At 39.7% G+C, this 23107-nt stretch overlaps 1 protein-coding gene across 1 annotated transcript in view; it reads right to left on the bottom strand.

Annotated features, from left to right (window-relative positions):
* The window catches only part of TRIO (trio Rho guanine nucleotide exchange factor), a gene marked incomplete at its 5' end in the record, with an annotated part of 134475 nt that overhangs the window by 42904 nt on the left and 68464 nt on the right, over nt 1-23107 (bottom strand). Inside the window, one exon of the mRNA XM_009866530.1 lies at nt 18633-18876. Coding sequence (XP_009864832.1) covers nt 18633-18876 — 244 coding nt within the window. The remainder of the gene's footprint in view (nt 1-18632; nt 18877-23107) is intronic.

Genomic DNA, 23107 nt, shown 5'->3' with positions numbered 1-23107 from the left:
TTCTTATGCTGCTGCCTCACTGAAGTAATTCCTTTAAAATAGAACTGTAACATAGCAGGAGGGAAACAAAGTTGAAATGCAAGTTGAAGCAGTTCTGCTTTTCTCAGTTCAAACCCATCCATTCAATACAGATTTCTGACCACAACACAAAGCTGTGTGCAGCAGGCATTTAGTTACACGTCTTCTCTGACAGATGGGACAAGGAGACAGAGAGGCAGCCACATTTTTCCTGGTATGAAATCAAACTGCACCCTTTTTTTAACAGTCGTATCAATACTCCTGTCTGCCTGCCTCTGGGAAGCCTTCTTGGTACTGACTAGTCATTTTCCCATTATCTTTTTTTGAAGCTAAACCTAGAAGTTCTTCCTTACTTCTAGAGCACTTAACATTTTTAATATGTTTCACTAGTGATACATAGGAATACAATCACCTTAACAAAATCTAGAAATGCTTATATATAAAACTCCTTTTCTTTTTTTAATTACAGAAACGGAGTTACAAGTCCTTGCTACATGAAGTCTGCATTATCAACCTAACTACATTTCCTTCAGAAGAGCATACATTTTATCTTTTAAATCTGAGTAGCTGCTTTGAGAAGGGGCTGGGGCTAATAGACCCATTTTAAATTACTCTGCAGAACTGATATAAGTTCAGAGTGGAAAGCACTGCAGTAGAAGGAACAGACTTCCAAGAATCGGAGGCAGAAGGCTGCCTGGGGCCAACTCCATACACACATCTGTTCAGTCTTGGCTTATTTCACAAAGCACGTAATCCACCTGAGAGCTACATGAATGAATATATAACATTTTCAAGTGACTGAAAAGCTATATCCAAATTATAGAAGACAAAAATTAGGAGCGATTCAGATGAAAGTATGGATAACAGCTTGCTCAGAGAAAAAAAAAAACTTGATCTTCAAATCTTCAGGCTCATGATCAGGGATGGCAGTTATGAAAGGACATCAGTATCTCCCTTGCATAAGCTCCTACACCTGAAATTTTTTATTTTGAGGGGATGGGTGGGAGGGAAGGCATTTTCTGCCAGATCAACTCCCCTGTTTAGCTGCCAGTGTCATTGCTAGAGTTGATGCAAGAGAAGCAGCTGGATCACATGTGCAAGAGCAGGGTAAATAAGCTGGCAGTACCTGACACATCGTTCAGTTTTTACTAACCATGAAACAGCACCTTCACCTAACTCTCTTCCAAGTCCTGCAGCCTAAGGATTTGAAAAAAACATGTTGCAAGAACATTTAGGAAGGACATAAAGGTCAGGAAAGTAATACCTTTGTGTACGTAGCTATGTAGCTGATAGATGAGCTCAGTTTCAGGAGGATTTTTGCTGTGTGCTCTTCGCGGAGATGGAAAAGCACACACAGCACATACTTAACAGCTTCCATCTGTACTCTAAAAGAATAGGCTTTCAAAGTGTAGAGGTGGACCTACGCCAAGAATTACACCAACCCATTAGTAATACTGGACTCTCCCACTGCATCCTCCAAGCCTGGTCCTCGGAGACCTCTTATCCTCTCTTGGACACCATTTGCTAACAATTACTCTATAGTAAAAGCATCCTGTTTTATGGATGAATTATTTCTAAGGCTTGATATATCATAAAATGTTATGAAAGAGGAAAAAGAAAGTTAGTTTGATTCATATGCATTCTTTTAAGCAATCTATTGCACATATAATTAATGCATTTCTTGAAAGCCAAATGAGAACTCTCTACTCCTACAACCACCTTTTCTCCTCCAAAAGCCAGATCCCAGATGGTTAATAATAACTTCAGGATAACTTTTGAGTTTGTAGATTTATTCTCTGGATTTTATCCATGAGATTTGCCTCTCAAATTTCCCAAGTGAAATACAGACTAAGACTTAGGGACTGAAACACACATCCTATTGTTACTTCTAGCTCATAAGGTAACTGAAAAAAGATGTTGCTATTTCCAATATTCAGTTCCAGACTGAAACTACTCAGCACTCTATCCAGCCAGATAACCATAAACAACTTTGATATTTATCCACACTTGTCTCAAATGCAGAGCATTTCTAAGTTACAGGAATGGGTGGAATTACCCTGAGAATTGGTTTCCTCCTACCATCAACTGCTGCTTTCTCCAAATGATGTCAGATAAATGCAAAAATACAATACTTATTTATTAGCTTCAGTCGTTTCTTGCCAATTCTTTCCTGAAAGCTCTATTTTTTCCCCCTAAATCCGAATGTGTTTTTCTCCCTTCAGACCTCATGAAGTGGGAAAAAACCCCACAGGTAATTTAATTAAACAGGAATACATAATTAATTGCACATGTACTCTAATATTTTAATAGAGAATAAACCAAACTTTTTAATTCCTTAAAAATTCTTTAAGCAAAGTCAAAGCATCCATTAAAGTCCTCTATGAATAAAATCATGCATTAGAGTACATTCTCAATATACAGCCTAAATCCCAAATTGCTAGTTTTAAGTTTGTAGTGGGCAGAAATACTATAGATACAATTTTTACTCCTTCCAGTTTAAGAGATTGAAAGCTACAGTTATACTGGGGTGGGCAAGTAAGCTTTGTTCCCCTATTACGAAAGGCTATTGAGCTTCTTTACGACACGGTCTGTACACAGAGACATCTGTTTTTTAGACACAGAACTAGAACAATGAAGAATGTTTGTGAAACCATGTACACTTGCCAAACAAGACTTCATATATGTCTATGATCTTAATTTATGGTAATAACGGAAAGCATCTCGCTGATCAGGACTGACTACATCCAGTTTTACTTTATGAAACACATTTTCTAAAAATTCTTTGAAAGTAAAAAACACATAGAGCTGAGCCTGGCTAACCCCTGCACCAACAAGAGTTTAAAAATGAAGCAAATGAGCTCCAGCGAAGACAGAAAAATATAAAGCAACAGAACAGAGAAAAAGATTGGGGAGTCACAGCTCTGGGTGAGCACTTACTGTACAAATACTTTCCTGTAAATCATTCTGCCTATTAATTATTATTTGTAACCAACTCCTTTCACCCCCACCTCCCCCAAGATACTCTGTACTTGTTTACTTCCAAAACCTGGAATAATTGTTTCGGAAAGTGATTGTCCAGCACTGGAGGCTACGGAGCTGCTCTCTGAGCACACAGCTCTATTGCTGGGATCAGAGACAATAGCCTGCTAACATCAGTTCCCTCTGACTGGTACTCTGATATCCCCTTATCTTTCAAGGAACTACTGAGAGTTACTACAATCCCACTGACATGTGACTCTATCTTCAGATGCCCTCTTTAATATTTTCCGTTACATCCTTGATTCCATGTTTGCAACCCTTTACCCTTCTTCTCCCTCTCCTGTCAGCCCATCCATCACTGCAGTTTGGATACTATCAAAAAACACTGATTATAACTTGCCTTTTGCTGCTTATTTTATGTATATGCACACAGCAACAGGTATGTAAGGCTTGAACCAAGCTGCAAAAACCTTGCAGCAGGAAAGGAAGCGTTCCGACAGCTGTATTGGCTCCAGACACTGAAGGTTAGCACCATTCTGTCCTGCAGACATTTCAGACTGTTACGTGTGAGAATCAAACTTGTTCTGCAGCAACAGTCCAAACGCCAAGAACAAGCCTTGCTTCCTGTTAAAATTACAAAGGAGCAAGGGCAAAAAACCCCAACTATAACTGAGTGTAACATGAACATCCCTATCCTTACCTCTGTGCTCCTCCAGTCAAAACTGAAACAGCTAAACAAATTTCACACAGACCCATTTATTTCCCAAATGCCCCTTCTTTTCAAGCACCATTCCCAAAAACATTTCTTCCCCAAACCAATTTAACAGAAGTGACAGATATCAGTCTATGATTTTTGGTTTAGCAAAAACGTTCTAAGAAAATTTCTGCTAAGCTCTTAAAACAAATTACTACCATTAATAACATTTCACAGAGGAGGAGTTACCATTTCTCATTTTTACAGTTCAACTAAAAAAACCCACAATAAACCACAGCAGCACAGGCATTTTACATGCTTTTCCTGAAAGAGCTTACTGTACAGCATATCCCAGTAGTTTACAGAGCAGATTCACTCCATAAGTGCCCCCTTTCCCATACAGGTCCTTTCTGTTCCACTCTGCATTTTTATACTGGGGTCAGAGGGAAGGGAAAGGGGAGGCAAACAGAGAAGCATCCTACTCAACTCCTGTGATCTGAAAACATCTCCCGACCACCCAGCCCACCCTCCTCCCCCAGCCCTTTATATCTGTTACACGTATTTGTACCTAAATCCAGGATCCAGTATTTACAGCCACTCGGCTGCCCGTTGCCGCAGCAGGTAGGATTTACTGAGTGAAGCGATCCCAGAGTGTCAATCTGTTTAATCCTGTTTGGCATGGTGAGGAGTCAGCTGTTTCGATACCCACGGCTTACAAATAACCTACTCGCCTGCACCTCAGGGATGTGTTACAGCTTCTCCTGAAGAAGTTCACCCAGATAACATTACAAGCAATGCCATCAGATGGAGGAAGCTGCTCTGATCTTCTCAGGCTGGTTAGCCCCCTGCCCTGCTGTCAGAGCAGCTCCTCTCTTCTAGGGATGCTCTCCTCTGACTCACTGAGCACAGTTCCAGTCTTTAAATTCACATGTGGGAATAGCCAGATGCAGCAGATTACACTCTACCGTAACTACCCTAATTGAGGCTCAAGATGATCTTAAAAAAAAAAATAGAGCAAGCCAGTTCTTTTTCCTCACAGCCTTCAGAAAAGACGCAGTCTAGTACCTCCTACAGAGCTTTATAGTAACTAGAACACACAAACTTAACATTTAACACTTCTTTCTATTTTACAGTGCATAGTTAGTTTTAATGCTTTAGCTAAAGCCGAAACACAAAGTCAACGGACATTTGCTGGTCAGCTCAACCACGCAGCACTTGCCCTGGAACTTCCTTTTCTTCACAAAAATCTGTACCAAACAACAGATTCTGCCTTCACCTTCATCTTCTTGTTTGTGAAAAATAAATAAAAATTTCCAAACACTAGAAAATCCACGCTGTTTGATAAATTTGTAATGACCTTGCCCTGGTTTAAATTGCATTTCAGATTATTTCACCTCTAAAAACTACTTCTGCAAGATAAATTTCTAGTTCATCAAACTGTCTTCCTGTTCAGTAAACTGGAACCATATTTTATTTATTTATTTATGCGTTCTTCACCTAGCATGCCACACAAGCATTTGCCCATAATTAATTCACATGTTTATATATATTTTTTTAAATTTATTTTATTTTTAGCTAAACACTTTACAAATCCAGAAAAGATGTTTGGTTTCTTCCCCTGAACACCTCATCAACAAGTTTTAAAAGACAAACAAAAAGCTACATTCACTAGATGGATAAACAGCTATGAAGTCCAAGCAAGGATTAAATTTCTGTAAAAACAGAAGTGAGATGCTTTCATTATACTGGCATGAAAAAAGAGCCCTAAAACAAGACTGAACAAACAGTACTGTAAAATACACAAACACGTAGTGAGAAAGAAGAAAATAAAACAGTGAAGGGGTTGCCAATGATAATAGCACAAACAACTGCATGTAATGCAAGAATAAATAAGAATTTTATGCAGACCTGATAGCATAGAGGGTCTTAGAGTAAAGAAAGATAAGGCTTATCATTAGCACTTAGCACCAGCTGGGTACACACACATTATTACTGTGTTGCATTACTAAAGAGCTGTGCTCACCCTCCACCGGAGACTAAGTTTTGCTTTCTTCATGTTTTGAAGGAAAGCTACCCTAAATTCTGAATTAGTTTCTCCTTCATAGCCTCCTGCACTGAAACCATTAATTCTGATTCCTGAACGTTTTTCTTCTGACCCAAGACGACTTTGAAATGACACTGAATTCCTAAGTGAGGGGGGGGGGAAAGAAAAAAAGGCAGCAGAATGAAAAATCTCTTTTTCTTCAGGCTAAGTGATCTTTATAGTTTGCCACCTACGGTGAGACTTCCACTAAGGCTAGTTTATTCTTCAGGAAATTGTAGAACATCTGAAAATGATTCCAGTTTCTAGTTGTGTAAGAAAAAAAAAATAAATGAAACAATCCTTTTCCTCTACTCTCCAACAGTTCCCACGCACATCAAGCATACTAAAGGATATCCAGCCAACTCTTACTGCAGTTAAACTCTCACATCTTTACCTATGATTTAGAAAAAGTTACTGAAGTTATCAAAATAGCTTTTAACTAGTGGTTTCCACATGTAAAAAAGCTTCTGACTAAAACAGGGTAAAATTTATATATAAAACAGGTTTTGGGTTGGTTTTGTTTGGCTTTATAACTGCATGTAGACTGACCATGTAACATCAACACTATATGCAGAAAGATACTTTAAATGCTTTGAGAACCACACCCTTTGCAGCTTATTCCTGCAACAAGTCCTTCCATTCCTACTCAGATCAAACATCATTATTTTTAAGTTTTTCTTTGGTCCTTTCTCAGAAGACAATCTGGTAAGTAAATCAAGTAAATCAATATGCTACATACAGCATATTTCACAGGTAAAATGGGTAAGAGTAAAGGATGATGGATATACAGTTGTGTTTGATGTATACAACTGTAAAAAGCAATTGCTGCACGGCAACACTGGAGTGGAGAAAGCAGACTCCATATCACCATGCTGCAGAGTGACTGTGGGCCGGAAGAATTAGGCAAGAATTTCACTGAAAAACATCTCAGTGTATATACGGACACAACAGCAACAGCCTGCTTATGGTCCAGGACGGAAAGCTCAGACCTGTAACTTCTCCTACTGTAGTATAAGCAAAAGTGAGATGGCTTCTACATCACAAAAATAACTTTTCTTAATTCAACATGCAGTGACCATTCCTTTAGTGCCACTATCATCTTAGAAACACCTGAAGATGTACCACAAGTCCCAATTTCCATCTGAGACAGTGACCTGCATTGATATATGCTATTTTAAATTCAAACAAACAGCCTATTAATGCCTTTCTATGGCTTATTTCAGGCTCTACCACAAAGCTCTCTTTGTCCTTTACCTCCAGCAGGTTTTCTGTATTCCAGAGACTCAGCCTGCATTAGCTCTCCCTGCCTGCTACACAGCTCTTCCCGCAGCTCCTCACATCAGCCATTTTTTGTAGGAACTCATACTCGCTAATAATGAACAACTGAGGTAATCTTAGTTCTGCAGGCAAGAATACGTCTACGTGGAGAACACTTTTAGGCAAAACCACAGCGGGGCACAGAGCACAGCTCAGTGCAGAAGAGGCTGGGCTGCACAGCATGTTGCGCAGCAGGACTGAGCTACCCCCTCTGGATTCACCGCTTAAATATTCATAGATCCCAACGGGACAACAAACTTTGATCAAACTAGCAAAGAAAAAAGCTCATATACTAATCTATGCCATTTGACAGCATTTAAAATAGTAGTTTTTCAAAAAGTCAAAATTAAATTTCATTTTTCACCTTACCTGCATAAAGCAAAAATGAGTTTTCTTGGGAAAACATTTTATATAATTTCTTTTTAGAAAGTAGACAGTTACCAGCTTCATTTCCAAACACAAAGTACTAATGAAGGGCCCTTCAGGTCGTTAGCAATTTAAGACATTTCTCAAGTTACTTAAACCTGTGACAAAGTAAGTGTCCAGGTGAAAATTTTGTCAGTGGGTATTTCATGGAGATTTTAAAATTCGAGGCAGAAGAGCCCTCTCACTTTCAAGATAGCATTTTGTATGAAAGACTACATCCCAGCGAGTAAACAAAGTAACTAAAAAAAACCCAACAAAAACAATTAGAAGAGCATTGGATATCCTCAGTAGATAAGGTAGCACATACTCTGTATGACACATGTAAACGAAGCTTCACACTTCTGTATCTATTACTACAGTGGAGGAATGGGATCAACTTTCTGCAATTAATCTCAGGGCTCACTGATGGACAATGCCAGACTGCCAAAACCATTTTAAGGTCTTAACATTTTGCCAGCTCACCTCAGTGCAGAAGTAACAGCTCATCAGTGTCTGCCACTAACTGTCCACAAACGAGCTTGCTACTGCTTCAGCTTCTCCCAGGTACCAGCTCCTTACTTCAGTATCTGCAATCACTGCGTCCCACTGCATTATTAACCTCCCTGTGGAAGTGCTGCCACATCCGAGGGTACTAGTCTTGCACACAAGAATGGAAACATTCAACCTTTCGTTTAAGAGGACAACTGGAATCAAACTGACTGCATTTCTCATACTCTACGATATAACAGAAATAACAACTTACATTAAAATAAGAATAAACAGCATTCCAACCCAGTTTTTGTATGACCCCATTACATTTTACACCATCTTGAGGAAAAGTAGAACAAGAAAGGGAAGCTAATGAAATGCAGAAATTTCATTTTCAAACACCTATTTTGAGTTGCTTTAGAGCCTGAAATAGAAGCCAAAGAGCCAATCTATTTTCCTTAATATCTACCTTGGGGGGAGGGGGGAAGAGGAAAAAAAAAAACCGAAAAAAAATGTTTCATAGCATTAAAAAATTCAGCTTCAAAATTCAATGTTTTATGCAAAACTAAATCTGCCTTCTTCTCCGGAACCTTCCCCCTCATACACTAGACTCCATTTACAGAAGAAATCAATATATTTTAAAATCAGTACTACAAAGTAACTACAAAAAACCCCTTGTTCACCTTAAGAGAAAAGAAGCATATACAAGATAGTTGAAATGAATAGAAGAGTGAATTCTTCATTCAGTTCCACCAGCATCTAAATGACACAATTTTAAAAGCATTTTTGAAGTGATCTGTGGGACAAATGGTTTCATCGTTTAGAAGTGCACAGTTCTTACAATTTTAAGTCATATTTTGGCATGTGGGAAAGAAAAGATTAAGACTTTTCCAAAACTCTGCAGGATCGAAAGACCACCCAGACCTAGAAGCCAAAGTTAGAAATAAACCCATAGCTATTAAAATTCTTGTACTAAACTAACATTGCACAAACCAGTTTGGATTTTATTTACAATAAGCATTTCCCATTAAACAAACAAATAAATAGATCAGGCAGACTTTGCATACAAATTCTGTCTTTGGCACATCAGACACTGCCTCAAATAAGAATACCCTAACACAGTGAAGAAATTCTAGAACAGCAAAAATGCATTGATAAATAAATCTGAGGTTGAATCTTCAGAGGTGAGCTCCCACACTACGATGAAAATTCTGAAAGGAGCCTAACTTTGCCTTTTCCTCAGCGTACAATGTGTCCACAGTTTAACTGCTTGGAGCGCAGCTGCGCAACTGGGATCTGGTTTCCTCAGCTCCACGCACAAAGATCATCCTGTTCCCAAAAAACAGCCTAGCTGCTCCTCAGTCACACAGATAACAGTGCCCCGTCTGCACGGAGCGGAATCATTGCAACAGTGGCTCTTTGGACTCACACTGAGCGTGCTCTTTCCTGTTCTTTACTAGCAGTGCTGCCAGCTGCCAGAGACGCTTTAAACTGAATCAGTCTGAAATTGTATTTTGCAATGAATTGTGTGAACCCTCTTAATTTGAGATTTCCAAGAACTGCTTTCAAAATACTGGGGGTGTTTCAATCAAAAACCAAAGCCAGTATCAACTAACAATCACTTCTACAAAAACATGCAGGCTATTTAATCGGCTAGCAAACCTGTGAAAAGTATTTTCTGACTGAAAGTAAAGAGATATTTTCAGATGGGTGATTATAATAAACTTCCCTTCTTCATCTTGGGTAAAGCATTTGTCAAGAGCAAGATAAAGACACTGAAGTACTCAGGCTTTAATTAAAAATATTGGGAAACGAACCATTTATCCAACTACTTGCTCACCAAGGCCAGACTCTAAACAAGTCCTTCCTGTCTCCAACATGGCCTAGCTTAAGCCTACACTAAGAAAGAATATCAAAAAGCACATGACATCATAAAATCTCTCCCATCTTAATCACTTGGCTACTATTTTCTCACATTTTTAATTCTGTTCTGTGCTGTGGCCAAGGAATCGGAGCCTGTATACCGCTCCCAAGAATGAAGAGGCTTTTCAGAAAAACAATGAGACGTTCGGTGTCCCCGGTCTTCTGCTTATCTGGAAAAAGCTTTGAGAAAATTCTGACTCCTCAACACAGTCACCACTGCAGCATGCCAAATCAGCTTGAAGAATCCCAGCCACTGTCAGCAAAACCACAACAAACCAGCTTCAGATAATTCAAACAAAATCTTTTGGATGAGCGTAAGGAATGTCATTCCACATATATTCACTACTTAGCAAGGGGTGGGAGGAAAGAAATATGCCACGTCTCATCCCTGCATTGGAGAAAACACAAAAAGTGTTCCAAGCGATAAATACTTGTTGTCCTAATGAGACACACTGAAGAAACACTCATATTTGACATTTATTATTCAAGCTACCCTTCATAATCCCTTTTTTCCTTCATTTGAATCTTCTGATGTAGTTTCCTCAACCATATTTAGAACACCCTTTCTTTTCCCACCCCACTCCAAATTAAAATGAATTAGCCTGTCAGTATGAAAAAAAATCTGGCCAAAACAAGGTTTAGCTTTCCAAACCAGTTGTAACTGCACATACAGGAGCTGGGATTCTTTTTAACATAAATCTCTTAGCTAATTACCTTAACTGAAAATGCATGTAGTCAAAGACAAAAGGAAAGGGTAAGAATATATTCATCAGAAGTGTTCAGAATATTGAATTATGCTTTTGACTTAAAATTCATTTCTTTTAAGTCACTGAAAAGGAAAATGAACAGTCCTAGTAACCAAACTAGGTAATTAAAACTAAAATAAATGCTTTTAAAATTGGACATGTACTCCCTGTAAGAAATATTGATGCTGAAGCTCCATACATGTGCATCTGGAGGAGTTGCTTCTACAAGCTGTGCGTGCTACCTGCTGGTTGGTATTACTGATGGAACACTTTTCCTACTCCCCTTCTGCCAAGTTCAAATTGTACAAGTGCATTTTGATTAGTTATGAAGCGTTACATCAAGACCTCTCCTCCTTTTGGCTCTGCTCAGGGCTGCCTACCAGAAGTCCTGTCCACAGAACTGCTAGGTACGGCAGATGGAGCCTAGCCACGACCCAACATCCCGCTGTCCCGGGAAGCAGGAAAGGCCCACGGGCACTAAAAGCACCCGTCTGGATTTCAAACATTTTACACAAAAAAAGCCCCTTACATGCTTTCACAGCTTCCTTTATTATATTAAAAAAATACTTTAGCCAAATGAGCCACCCTCCACAACTCACCTGTGCTACGTCTAACAGAAGAGTAAAATCAGAAATGGGCATTTTCTCTCTCTCTCTCTCTCTCTCTGAGCCTGGATTTCACGTGCTGCATTTTTGTAAATTATAAACACAGATTTCTTACTAAATGGATTTAAGTATATTTGGAGGCTAGCCTTGCCATAGGGAGAAGAGAAAGAAGGGAGCAAAAAATCCACAGGACAGGAGTTTATTATTCTACATTGCCTATCAGATGTTAAAACACATTAAAATACACCAACAGCTCCCTGGCATCTGTCACAACCAAGGCAGTTACCACACAGATATGGCAAGTCCATGTCTCTATGAAAACTCTCCTATCCAAATAGGTGTCACCAGCCCCACTTCTCCCTGTCCCTCGCCACCTTGCCAAACTACTTACTCACTCTTCGGGTTTCTCTCAGGTGTTCTCTGGAGCAACAGCTCTGAAGATCTACTTAATCCAAAGCAAAATATGGTTAACAAAAACACCCTCAAGAAGTAATTCGCAATGCTGAAGCAAGTTTTTCAACAGTTTGTTGCACCTGAAGAGGGGCAGTTAAGGAAAATAAACACCATTGCAGGATGTTTTTCAGAGAGTCATAGAATATTTCAAGTTGGAAGGGACCCATATGAACAAGTTTTGCAGATAAAATTTTAGATTGTACTCTGTTCTGCCTCAACATCTTGGTTAGAAAAAAACCCTGCTGTCAGAGAAAGGCTAGCTGCAAGTAAAGTAACAACGCTCTTGGGAAATCTAAAGCCATCAGAATCGCTGGTTTATATCCACCTTTTACCTCCCAGAGATCAGCTGTGCAAATACATCTGTTCTGAAGCAGATACTTTCTACACACCGATTTCCTTTCCAACTGCAATATATAATAGAAACATATTTGGCAGCTGTGTAGGACCAAAAGTACAATCAAGTCAGTACTATAAAATTTCTTCTTCTTCTCAGCTCTAATACTGAGCTCCCAAGCATGGCAAAAAGCTTTCATTACCTATGTACAAAAATTCCAGACACAAATTAACCACATACTTATGCCCACAAATAGAGTCAGCATGGGAAATACAGATATATCTGACAGGTCCTCTTGGGCAGGTTATGATAAAAGTCGTACAGGAGTTAAAGGCGAGTTTATGCAGAAATCAATCCTATGATGTTTCAAAGCACATATAAACTTGATTTAGAGAGAACTCTTCCAGAAATTCAAATTGTGAGATTCACTGAATCTCCTTATATAATTTAGGGCTGCACAACACCAAGGAGTCAATTCATACACGTTTTGCTGTTTATTCCAGGCTGAAATAGAATTTTGCTATTAACTCTGACCATCTGATACAGTTTGTCTATAAAGCTTAATGCAAAGGGTAGGATCTAATGGACCACAGTCAATTGCTGACATTTTACTTAAGTTTACTTATGCTCAAACCACATTTCTGACTGCAAACTCAACTGAAACCACAAGGTGGAAAAGTCAGGATAGAGAATTCTTGTTTAGCTTTATACTGCAGCTATTTTATTTACCTGGAATAAAGTAGAGGAACATGTTTGAAAAGCCACACACACATACGCACAATCTAAATTCAAACTATCTTTGCGGCTATTACACTAAGTAATGCTTTTTTTTTTGAAAAATATTTGTGTCTATATGGAAATACATGATTTATTAAGACTTTCATAACAACTGATAATTGTCAAGTTGAACTTTAGGTTTTGAAATGCCTCCACCTCTGTTCAAGCTCAACTCTGCCTAAGTAAGTCGAATTGACAACGCAGCACAGCTTTCATAATTTTTTGCCAATTTAGACAAGCGGAGTGTGAAATGCAACTGACTGCTCAGCGTTGCCTCCTGCGTGCTGCTCGTAAGGCTTTCTATCAGCTGGTTATCTGGATGGGCAGCCTGTTACTTGGAAATTTTATGAGGAGGTAATTGATTCATCAAGAAACAGAATTTTTGGATTAAGGTTTGGCGTCTTGTACAACCACAACATATTCCTGGGTATCACTTTCTCCATGTGGCGGTGTCCGGCTGTGCAGCAGAGGCAGATCCCTTTTCCTATGGTGCCCTGGGAACTACGGTTTGCCACATGGCCCCAAGGCAACACAGCAAAGCAAGTACCTGCCCGTGGTCGGGAGTTGCTTTCCCGCTGCTCTGGGCTGTAACTCATTTCCTGCAGCTGCAAACACTGTCAGACAGTCTCGCAGGCAGCGCTCTGGCTCTGGGCCACGGGTGGGGATCCGTTTCCCCTACACACGGCCTGCGCTTCGCTTGCTTGCAGTCTGAAAACAGCAAATCCTCTCCTTTTACAGCCTCCCTCTGCTTGTAAGCAAACAACTGCTGCCCAAGTCATCCTCTTCTCCCACTATGAACAGGGAGTCCTCCTTCAATTATTCAAATTTGATTCCCATTTTACTTGATCAAATTCTGCTGCTATCCAGCGCTTCTACTTCCTACGTAACAGTATGTGGACGCAACATGGTAACACTCCATTTCTCAATCATAACTTTCAAAGCTGTCGACCATACACAAGATGTTTCACCTTTACTCTCTATCCTTCCTCCTTCATCTAAAACTAATAGTACAAAGAGAAAGGCTCCAGCCATGCGAGAGCAAGATTAGTTAACGTAACAAATTCAAGACTGCTTTATCCCATTCTGTGCCCTCAACTATAAAATACTCTCTTTTCTGGGGGAATATCTCTAGATCACCTGCACAATTTTTCTTTCTCTTAATTCTTCAATAGAAGGCCCCCATATCAGCTCAAAAAGAGCTCCGACACCTGCAACACCTACCCTACACCATTCCTTCCCATCTTGCAGGTGTAGAAAAGGGCTTTACACAGCTCTAAGCAAACCAGTCAACCACATCTGGCTTCGAAAGCACCAGCTATTTGATCCTCCTTACTATGGCTGATTCTTTAAGACACACTACAGCTGGGGAGGGGGATACAAAAAAACCCAATAAAATCCAAACCTGATGAAAAAAACTTTTGTTTGTTTGTTTTTGTGGCACCAGTCAGGACAGGACAGTATCTGGAGAGTTAAAATCAAAAGCCAGTATTCAGTATCGCAGTGGAATAGGAATAAACTTATACAGATAGGATATTCCTGTACAGGAATAAACCTATACAGATATCTGAATTATAAGTACATATAAAACAGGCAGACGTTGTACCTCCAAGTAAACAAAGGATCTCTGTGGCCAAGTTTTGAAACAAGCAGATAGTAAAATCAATTAGAAGTTAGACATGGTCCAAAAAGCCCCCTCATAACTTAAATAATACATGTAAATGTAAGCCTCATGAGCAAAGTCTTCTTCTAGCCTTTGCAGTTCTCCAAACAGTACCATCTACAAAAGGGATATGGACTATCACAAATTCTTCAGATTTCAGAAGTACTCATAAAGTTGGAAAAGGCAGTAAATTTAAGATCTAAACAGCAAAATATTCACAATTTCAAATAACTGCCAGTTTTTCTGAGCTTATAAAATCAATCTCATTATACCGAATCCTGTCCTTTACCCTTTACCCAAAGCTCTGTGGTTGTGTAAATGCTCTGCAAACAAAGGAAAGAGAACTGCACGTATAAAAAGGATGTACCACAGAATGAAAAAAACACTCTTATTAAAACAAAAAAAAAAAAAAAAGAAAAAAGAGAGAAGCACCAATTAAAACAACAGGAACATTCTTCCTCCCCCACACCCAATAACATGTGGGGAATGGTTGCAAAAGAATTTGTTGCCTTATGTATTACTTGTGAAAAACATGTTCTTCCAAAGCTAGTAATTTTATTTTTTGTAGAGTGCACCAACTGTTATTCAACCTCTTCACTACCCACTTGTTTGTCTTTTTTCCCTGATTATTAAAGGGATTTAGATTCTTTAAAATGTACTCATCTGTAAACTGCACGTCAAAGTGATTAAACGATCCAAATAACTTACAAAAATAGATCTGATATCCAGCAGAGTGAGCAAGAGGCCTGGAACCTGCCATCAACCCTCCCCCTAAATGACTATCCACCTAGTGAATGTCTTTTTTCTGTGCAATGCCTTCCCCATACTCTTAACAAAATGTTTATCTTAACTACTATAAAATTGTAGAGGTTGAAGATACTGTAAATGTTTTTTATTTTTAGCCATGGATTCTGATTAGATAGTGACAGTAATTCTTAAAGGACAAATAACACCTACTCTTGTAGGCAAGTGATGAGGGCCATTTTTGGAGCTATCTTCTCATGAGAATAAAACAATGCTACCTTTCGTGGCTGACAGATAGTATGTGAACAGACAAGGAAGGACCATGATCAGCTGTCAGAACTAGAATTCATTGAGTGTACTTTCTGCTTTAATAATATTTCATGTTACCCTACTTTGGATAATAATTTCAGATTATTTAAAGCAGTAAATATCACCTAACATTTCTGTACACAGTGATGAAATGTGATTTTACACAACTTAAGAACCACCTGTAAATTAGAAGAGGTTTGCCCTTCCAAAACTTTGAAACTCACTTCATCTCCGAAATGCCATGGCTTGTTTAGCTGGCAATAAACACTGTTGAAAAGATCAAAATTGTAGGGTCCATAGATACTGAAAGAAGTGCAGAACTCCTTGCTTCAACAAGCCATTTAAATAGGCTAAGCACTCAACCTCCAAGCAGCCACCCCCACCACTTCTGACAGCGATGACCTCCCTTTTCTCTTTGGAATTACACAAAACCTCTCTCTCCAAAGCTTGTGATGCCAGACATGCACGAATTCCAGACTCATGTCTACTGCATGTGGCTTAGCCCATGAACTGCTCAGAATTACTCAGACCTAATACTCACACTGACATATGACATGTATTTTCAGACTTAAAAACTCCAGAGGGCAATATCCTAATTTGTTGAATCTTTCAAAAACTCTGAGCGTTTTTTTGAATTACGGTCAAAAAAAAGAAAAAAAAAGACAAGCAAGGAAAAATATTAAAAAGACTGAGGTTGCAGAATCAGGCACTAGAAATCTAGGAAACACAACATTTAAAATCATCCACCAAAGCACATGGACTGCCTTAAATTATCTAAGTCATTCACTTGTTCTTTGTTATGGGGATTGTGGGTTTTGTTTTGTTTTTTAGGAATTTATACCTCAATCAATGCCCACAGTAAATAATTCTGAGACTATTATCTAACTGTTTTTCCATTCTTCTGATTAGCATATTTTCCAACGCCTATATTTAGAGATTTTTAATCAAATGCAGCACTTGAGAATGAACAATTGCTTTGTGGGATTGTCTGAGGTACTTTTCACTACAGGGGAGAAAATAAAATCAAAGCACTCCACTGATTTCACTTAATTTTTGTAATCCCTCTGTGAAATGAACACTATCAACATCTTTCAAACAACAGAAAGTTGACGCAGAGATTGAAGTCACACGTATCCAGTGGTTTCAAGTATCCAGTGGTTTCAAGTATCCAGTCCAAAGTTGCTTGGTTTTTTTGCTTCCCCCACCCCAGATTACTTAACATTATATAATAGCTTGCAGGTTCAAGACCATTCACATTGACTTCAGTCATGGTCACATGCATGGGAAAACTTTAGGAATCACACATCCAGCTCCTAATGCCTGACACCCAGTAATGTGGGAATAAACAAATAGCAGCTGCTTCTTGTCAGCTGGGGTTTAGATGCCTGTGGCAGAGGCAGGGACAGAAGTCACCTCTGTGGCTGCATTCAACCCTGCAAATCACACTCACTCTAGGAATGGCCTTTTCTCCTCCAATCTCCATGATTAATGTAATTAATTAATGCTCTTTATTTAGCAACATGTTGAAGAAAAATTAAAGTAACTACAATGCTCCATTTTCCTCAAACAAACACTACAGGAAAAAACCACCCCAATACATGTTATGTCCACTGGTTTGATTAATAAAAGTAACCTCTCAAAGTCAAAATGAACTTTGTTTCTCCCTCAGGAGTCTGACGGCCTCAGTGTTCTTCAAAGAACATATATTTTCCAGTACAATCCTCCTCTCCTAATAAAATTTTCTGCATTCAGAAGTGAAGTCCCCTAGCTCCAAAGGAAACTGGATTTATCAATTCCGTGAGTTTTGTTAAAAAAAAATAATTCTGTTGACATTTCCATGACTTCACCCTCTAGTCAAAGGAAGAAATGTTTCAGTGATACCTAACTACATTTTCCAATTTTATCATCAGAACAACTGCAAATTTTTTCTATCCAAATTGTTACAGGACACGAAAGGATGAAAAAATATTCCAACTATACAGCTCAAACCTTCAGAGTCTCCCTCCCCACCCCCCAGTCACAGAGCATTCAGGAAGTTCCTGCTGTGTGTGTTCCCCATGTAAGAAACACAAACTTCTTTTAGCAAAGCATATTTATACAGTGGCTGTATACAGTGCTGGGATGGACTAAATAACTGAAAAAGTTGTGGTTATATTTATGAAAAACTCTCCAAACCCAGAGTTTTGCGTTTTGGAAAACAAGTTTTCCCCAACACTATTTTCCTGCTAATCTTGTTACTTGCAGTAATACACTTTTTGAAATGCATCTTTTCCCCCAGCATGTGATGAAACACCCTCGAATGATCTGTTTTTCTGTTGGTTTTGTTTTTTTCTGGTGGTACTTTGTTTTGTTTTTATATTCACGTTGCTTTCTGTTCACAGGCTGCAAACTCAAGTAGTTCCAAATGAAGCAAGCAAGCATTTTCTCTGACGAACAAACTACTCAGAGCCTGGGGAGCTTATGGAGCCAAAGGACTACAGCACAGTAAAACCTTAAAAACTTTAAAAAATGATCAGTTTTTTTCTTTTGGACCCTTCAGGGACACATTCTTTCATGCCTCTGAAAAAACAAAATAAGATTTCAGAGCTGCTCTGGGAAAAAGGGATGAGTGTGTCACTGCTACTCTGGAAAACTCAGTGAAGTAAAATACAGAAGTCCAAGCCTGCCAATTCCTGTGCCAGGGTATAATGGATGTATGTATTTACCTTTTCCATTGCTCAGCCTGATGTTGTTATGACTTCTGAACAGAAACACTGATAATGCATGCTGGAGATTTTCTTCCCTCCCCCCTTTCAGCACACGACAGGTATAGATTTTCCTATGATTGCAGCTTGATCTAAAGCCAGATTCAACTTTGTTCACCAAGACATAATTTGATTAAATCTCTTCGCTGTCTTCAGCCACACTTTCACTTAACCTTGAGAACTGCCGACTGCTTCTTTTGGAATAGGCAGCGTGGCTGCAGGTTGCTAACCGCATTGTGTTTTCTCTAATTAAAACGAGTGCAAGAACACCGAACTTCCCATCCGCACAGCACTCCCTGTTACCCAAAACTCACGCTGCTGACGACTAGACTTTTTTTCCATCATTTCTTACCTTTGTGGTTAAAGATCCCCTCCATCTCCATACTACTGCGAGAGTGGGCGATGCAGAGGGACCCACAGGGAACCAGGCCTTCTGCAGCTGGGGATCGATCCGTGGTTCGAACCAGACACCAGTCGGGCTTGTCATGGGGCCTCTCCAGGACCTCCACTGTCTGCCCACGGCGGATCGTCAGCTCATTACTGTTGCAGGCGGTGAAGTCGTGGATTACCACCGTCAGCTCGCACCCACCAGACAACTGTGAGGGGAAAAACAAGAAGGAGAAGCCAGATGAATGCTCGTTATCAAACCATCCGTCACGCACCGTTACCTAGTTAGGACTCCTGGCAGGATTCGTGTTTTGGATGAGATAGCAAGCTGCTGGGGCTTTCCACGTCAAGAACAGATCACTCCAAAATCAGGCAGTTCTGGCGTTTTAGAACAGATTTCAGCTCTGCTCCTCTCTGCCTATGTTCAAAGCACACCAGTTGTGACAGTGCTGGGCGGAGGATTTAAGTGGTTTTTCTTGCTAGACTGCTCCTTACCCTGAAAGCTGAAGTAGCAGGCACTAAAGTAGAACGTATTTTATGGGTGATAATTGGCAACAAAAAGTCAGATATTACTAAATATGATCACTCATGAGCTTTCTTATCCTGCAAATTCAAGGCAGAAGAGCGACCTTCTTTGAATGAGCTGACTGTCTTCCAGCCCCACTCACAGCTTACATGTGCAGGTCACAAAATCATCCAGGAGATACCATATGTAATTCTAAAAATCAACATAAAGTTCTTCACATAGGATTTCCAAATACGTAACTACTTGATAGAAAATCCACGTGGGCTTACAACTTTCACATTTCTGCTGATTCCCCAAATAAAAACACACAAACTTGAATTAAAAGCATGCAAGCTCAGGGTTTTCCTCCCCCTCTTTGAAACATACAATTGGAATTACTTTGCCTAAGCTTAACTTTCCTCTCTTTGATTGTTTCATCTGCTTTGATGTGAAATGAAAATTATCATCAGAACTTTGCAAAGTTCCCAAGATTGCTCAGCACGAATCACCCATCCAGCTCAGGCAAATATCCCAGGAATTCCTTCTCTTCCATACAGCAGTGGCTGGCATTCCAGGCTACCTCAGCTTTTTCTGTGTGAATATTTCTATAGCTCAAGCTGCTTCAGTGCAACACTCACATCAGATCTCAGCTGGTATGCAACTTCTGTGAATTCAGTAATTTTGGACTAAGACAGCAAACTCCTTCAACTCAGAAGTAATCCTGCAATGCTCTACACCGACAGGTTAGGACAAATACCCTGTGAGACTTCCAACTGCAGCAGATACAGAAGCATGTGCTACACTAACATATTGCCCGGTTCCTGCCACGTTATTTCTGACTATTACGTTTATGCTCTTAACGCGGCTGCCAGCTACATCCCATGAGCTTCAGGGAAAGGAGATAAGAGCTCTTACTAGTTTTTGTTACAAGCCTGGAACTGAAGCACTAGATAGAAACTTTTCCAGGATAACACTATTTGTTATCAAGCAAGAATTTTAGAGCAAATGACAAAACCATCAAAACCCCAGTAAGACTCAGGCTAATTCCAACCTTCTCCTCCTCAAGCCTGAAACAAACAGGACATAACTCCTCGCAGACAGTCTGCAGCAACTCCAGAGCTTTCTCATGCTATCAGCCTCGTACTCTCACCGGCTACCCTTGTTTGTGTGTGCATATAAAGAAGAAAATCTTTTCTTGGGGGAATAGAGGGGCCAAGAAGGGCGAAAATCCCTCATACATCTAGTGTTTAAGGAAGATGAATTAGGTTGCACCCATTTAGATCCAGGCTAAAAATTAATCACACTGCTTCTACTAGGTCTTTCCAGACAACCCCAATACCTAAATTACAGGCAGGGGGAGTGTAAATCTTCAAAACACACTACCTCCTCCCTCATTAAAAAGTTTCCTGTTCCCTTACACTCTTTCTCCATATTATATTAGTTTTTAGTCCATGCAAAACTATGCCAAAGGGGAAAAAGTAACGAGCTTTCCCTTGTTTTCTGGTATTGATTTATGTTACAGCCTTCTTCAGACAAACTCAGAAACAATTGAAACCATCTGTATGCCTGATGGGGACTGACAAAAAAGCTGATGAAGTATGACTACACAAGGTGTCCAGTGCAGACCAAATTTTTCTCAGCAGAGTCCGTAGCGCAATCAAGTGCAAACACCCTGACAGTAACAAGCTGACACTCTCCAGAAACTGCATCTAGTCTTTGTATTTTCTCCTGAATATCTACAGGAACATAACTTTGGCGCTCTGCTTGCTTTCTTGACCCCTTACTTCCTACAAACAGAGATTAAAATACACTTTGTGACTGCTGCAATAGACACATGTTTTTGGCTTTAATATAGATGTACTTTCTTCTCCTTCCCCTATTCTTTTTTAAAACAATAAAAATCTCACATTTTATGTTCACTAAGTATTTTATATGGTATTAAGCTAAAGGAAAAAGCAAACAAAGCCTGTCAGTGCCTATGTCAGAAACTCTTAACATAGAAAAAAATCCTAGTCTTTCAGACTGAGGGAATAAGATATCCTAACTGGTCAGTATTCCACTGAAACTCAGTGTTCAGTCACGCTTCAGTGCAGTGCGTAAGACACTTCCCACATGCAATTGTTAGTTCCACACCATCCTCAAACACGCGCTAAAGCTGTAAGACGCAACTTAGTGCAGGACTTCTCTGCCACTGCTTAAGGCCCTGAGAAAAACAATGTTCTCCATCCAACACACATCCACAACATTATGGGGAACCTACCAAAACAGCATTTCCCAATTTTCCCCCACAACAGTAATGGTTAGGAAACGTTGCCCTCCTCTCTGCTTCGCTGCTCGTTTTCTCTCCGTAGCACACTTTTCTGAAAGCAGTTTCATCTTTTGCACCGACTAAATGCAGTCGGGCAGCAAAGAGTGTCAGTGATTAAGCGCATTGCTCAACAGCTGCTGTGGGACAGCTCTGGCAAGGCTCTCTGGGCTCGCTGCAGGGAAGAGCAAGAGGCACAGCAGAGCCAGGAGACTGACTTCCACTGAAGACGAAAGAGTTACAAACCATCTAAATCCAAATTTAGACTGAACAAGGGCTTTATATACTTTATCCATCCTTCTCGAGGAACCCTTTATATAAACTGAATTAATCAAGCATGATAAAAGTAAATGAGGCGATGTCTCAAACATGGAAACTGGAGAGACAGAGATGAGATGAGAAACAAAAGCCAGACGGAAACAGAACCGCAGATGAAAAAAGGCGCAAGGTTTAATTAAACAGTTTATCATGGGACATAGTGTCTTGCTGTTGCTGAAATTAATGTTAACCATCTATGTTCATCTCTCTGGGGCCTTTTAGTCACTGTCACTTGTAGAGAAAAAAACAACACAACAAAGTCCTAACACGCACTCACTGGCTGAATACATTCTTAGCGTAGGTTTGCCGAAGTCAGAGACACCACATCAAGACATCATCTGCTACCAGTACCTGGGAAAATCACCACTGACAGGTTTGCCACATACAACAGCCTTTACATGAGGCCATATAACCTCCTCTCAGGACTGCAAATTAAATTTACTGTCCCATGGTAATTTTAGAGTAAGAAAGGAAAGGAAAGAGAGCAGCTAATAAGATTTCTCAATTATTTCAAGCATGAAAATCTTTAATCCCCTTTTAAGATGGAAACAAGTGCACTGTGGGAAAAAATAAATGGGAAACACACAAAAGTTCTGTCTCAGATAGAGTATTTTGCTTTGACCAGGTAGCTGCCCAGACTTGGTTTCTGACTCTAAAAAAAGAGGCATATAGTCAGAGCCATGTCTGATTTTTTTACTAGCATATGTTTTCTACTGATGGGAGCCTTTTCTCTTCCACGGTCTCAGCTGGCGCAATTAAATACTTGGTTGTCTCCTGCTGCTTCAGTCCTTTTTCTGTTTTCCAAAGTACTACACAATAGCTTAAAGAAGCACAAGAATGAAATACAACTTCATACAGACAGCAGTGCGAAGTGTTAACAGCTGGGCACAAAAGACAATTTCTTAAAAATAAAATACTGCTCCACTGACCACCTACAGCAGCTAGCATGATTCCTACTATTTAGGATAACACCCTATGACAGCTCTTCTAAAAGCTTCTCATCTTCTCAGCTACCAAAGTAATCGTTTGGATTATTTCACATTTCTACCAGCTCAATTAATACAAACATGAAAAGACCTATCAGACCTCCATTGTTTCTTCCAGTCTCCCCATTTCATTTCCTATGCATTGGATCAAGTTCAAAAGACACCATTAAAATCAGATCAAGCTCTGAGGCTAGGAACTGCTGAAAAGTGGAATGAATGGGTCATGTATAATCTTTTTTATTTGTTAGTCACCTAAAATGCTGACTACACAGCTGCAGAAGGTGAATGGAAGCAATACTGCAAGAGGTGAACGGCAAAATATTTAC

This window comes from Apaloderma vittatum, unplaced genomic scaffold (genome assembly GCF_000703405.1).
Source record: "Apaloderma vittatum isolate BGI_N311 unplaced genomic scaffold, ASM70340v1 scaffold2153, whole genome shotgun sequence".
Lineage (NCBI taxonomy): Eukaryota > Metazoa > Chordata > Aves > Trogoniformes > Trogonidae > Apaloderma > Apaloderma vittatum.
Note: the sequence above shows the minus strand (reverse complement) of the source record. Positions and strands in the feature narration are given on the sequence as shown.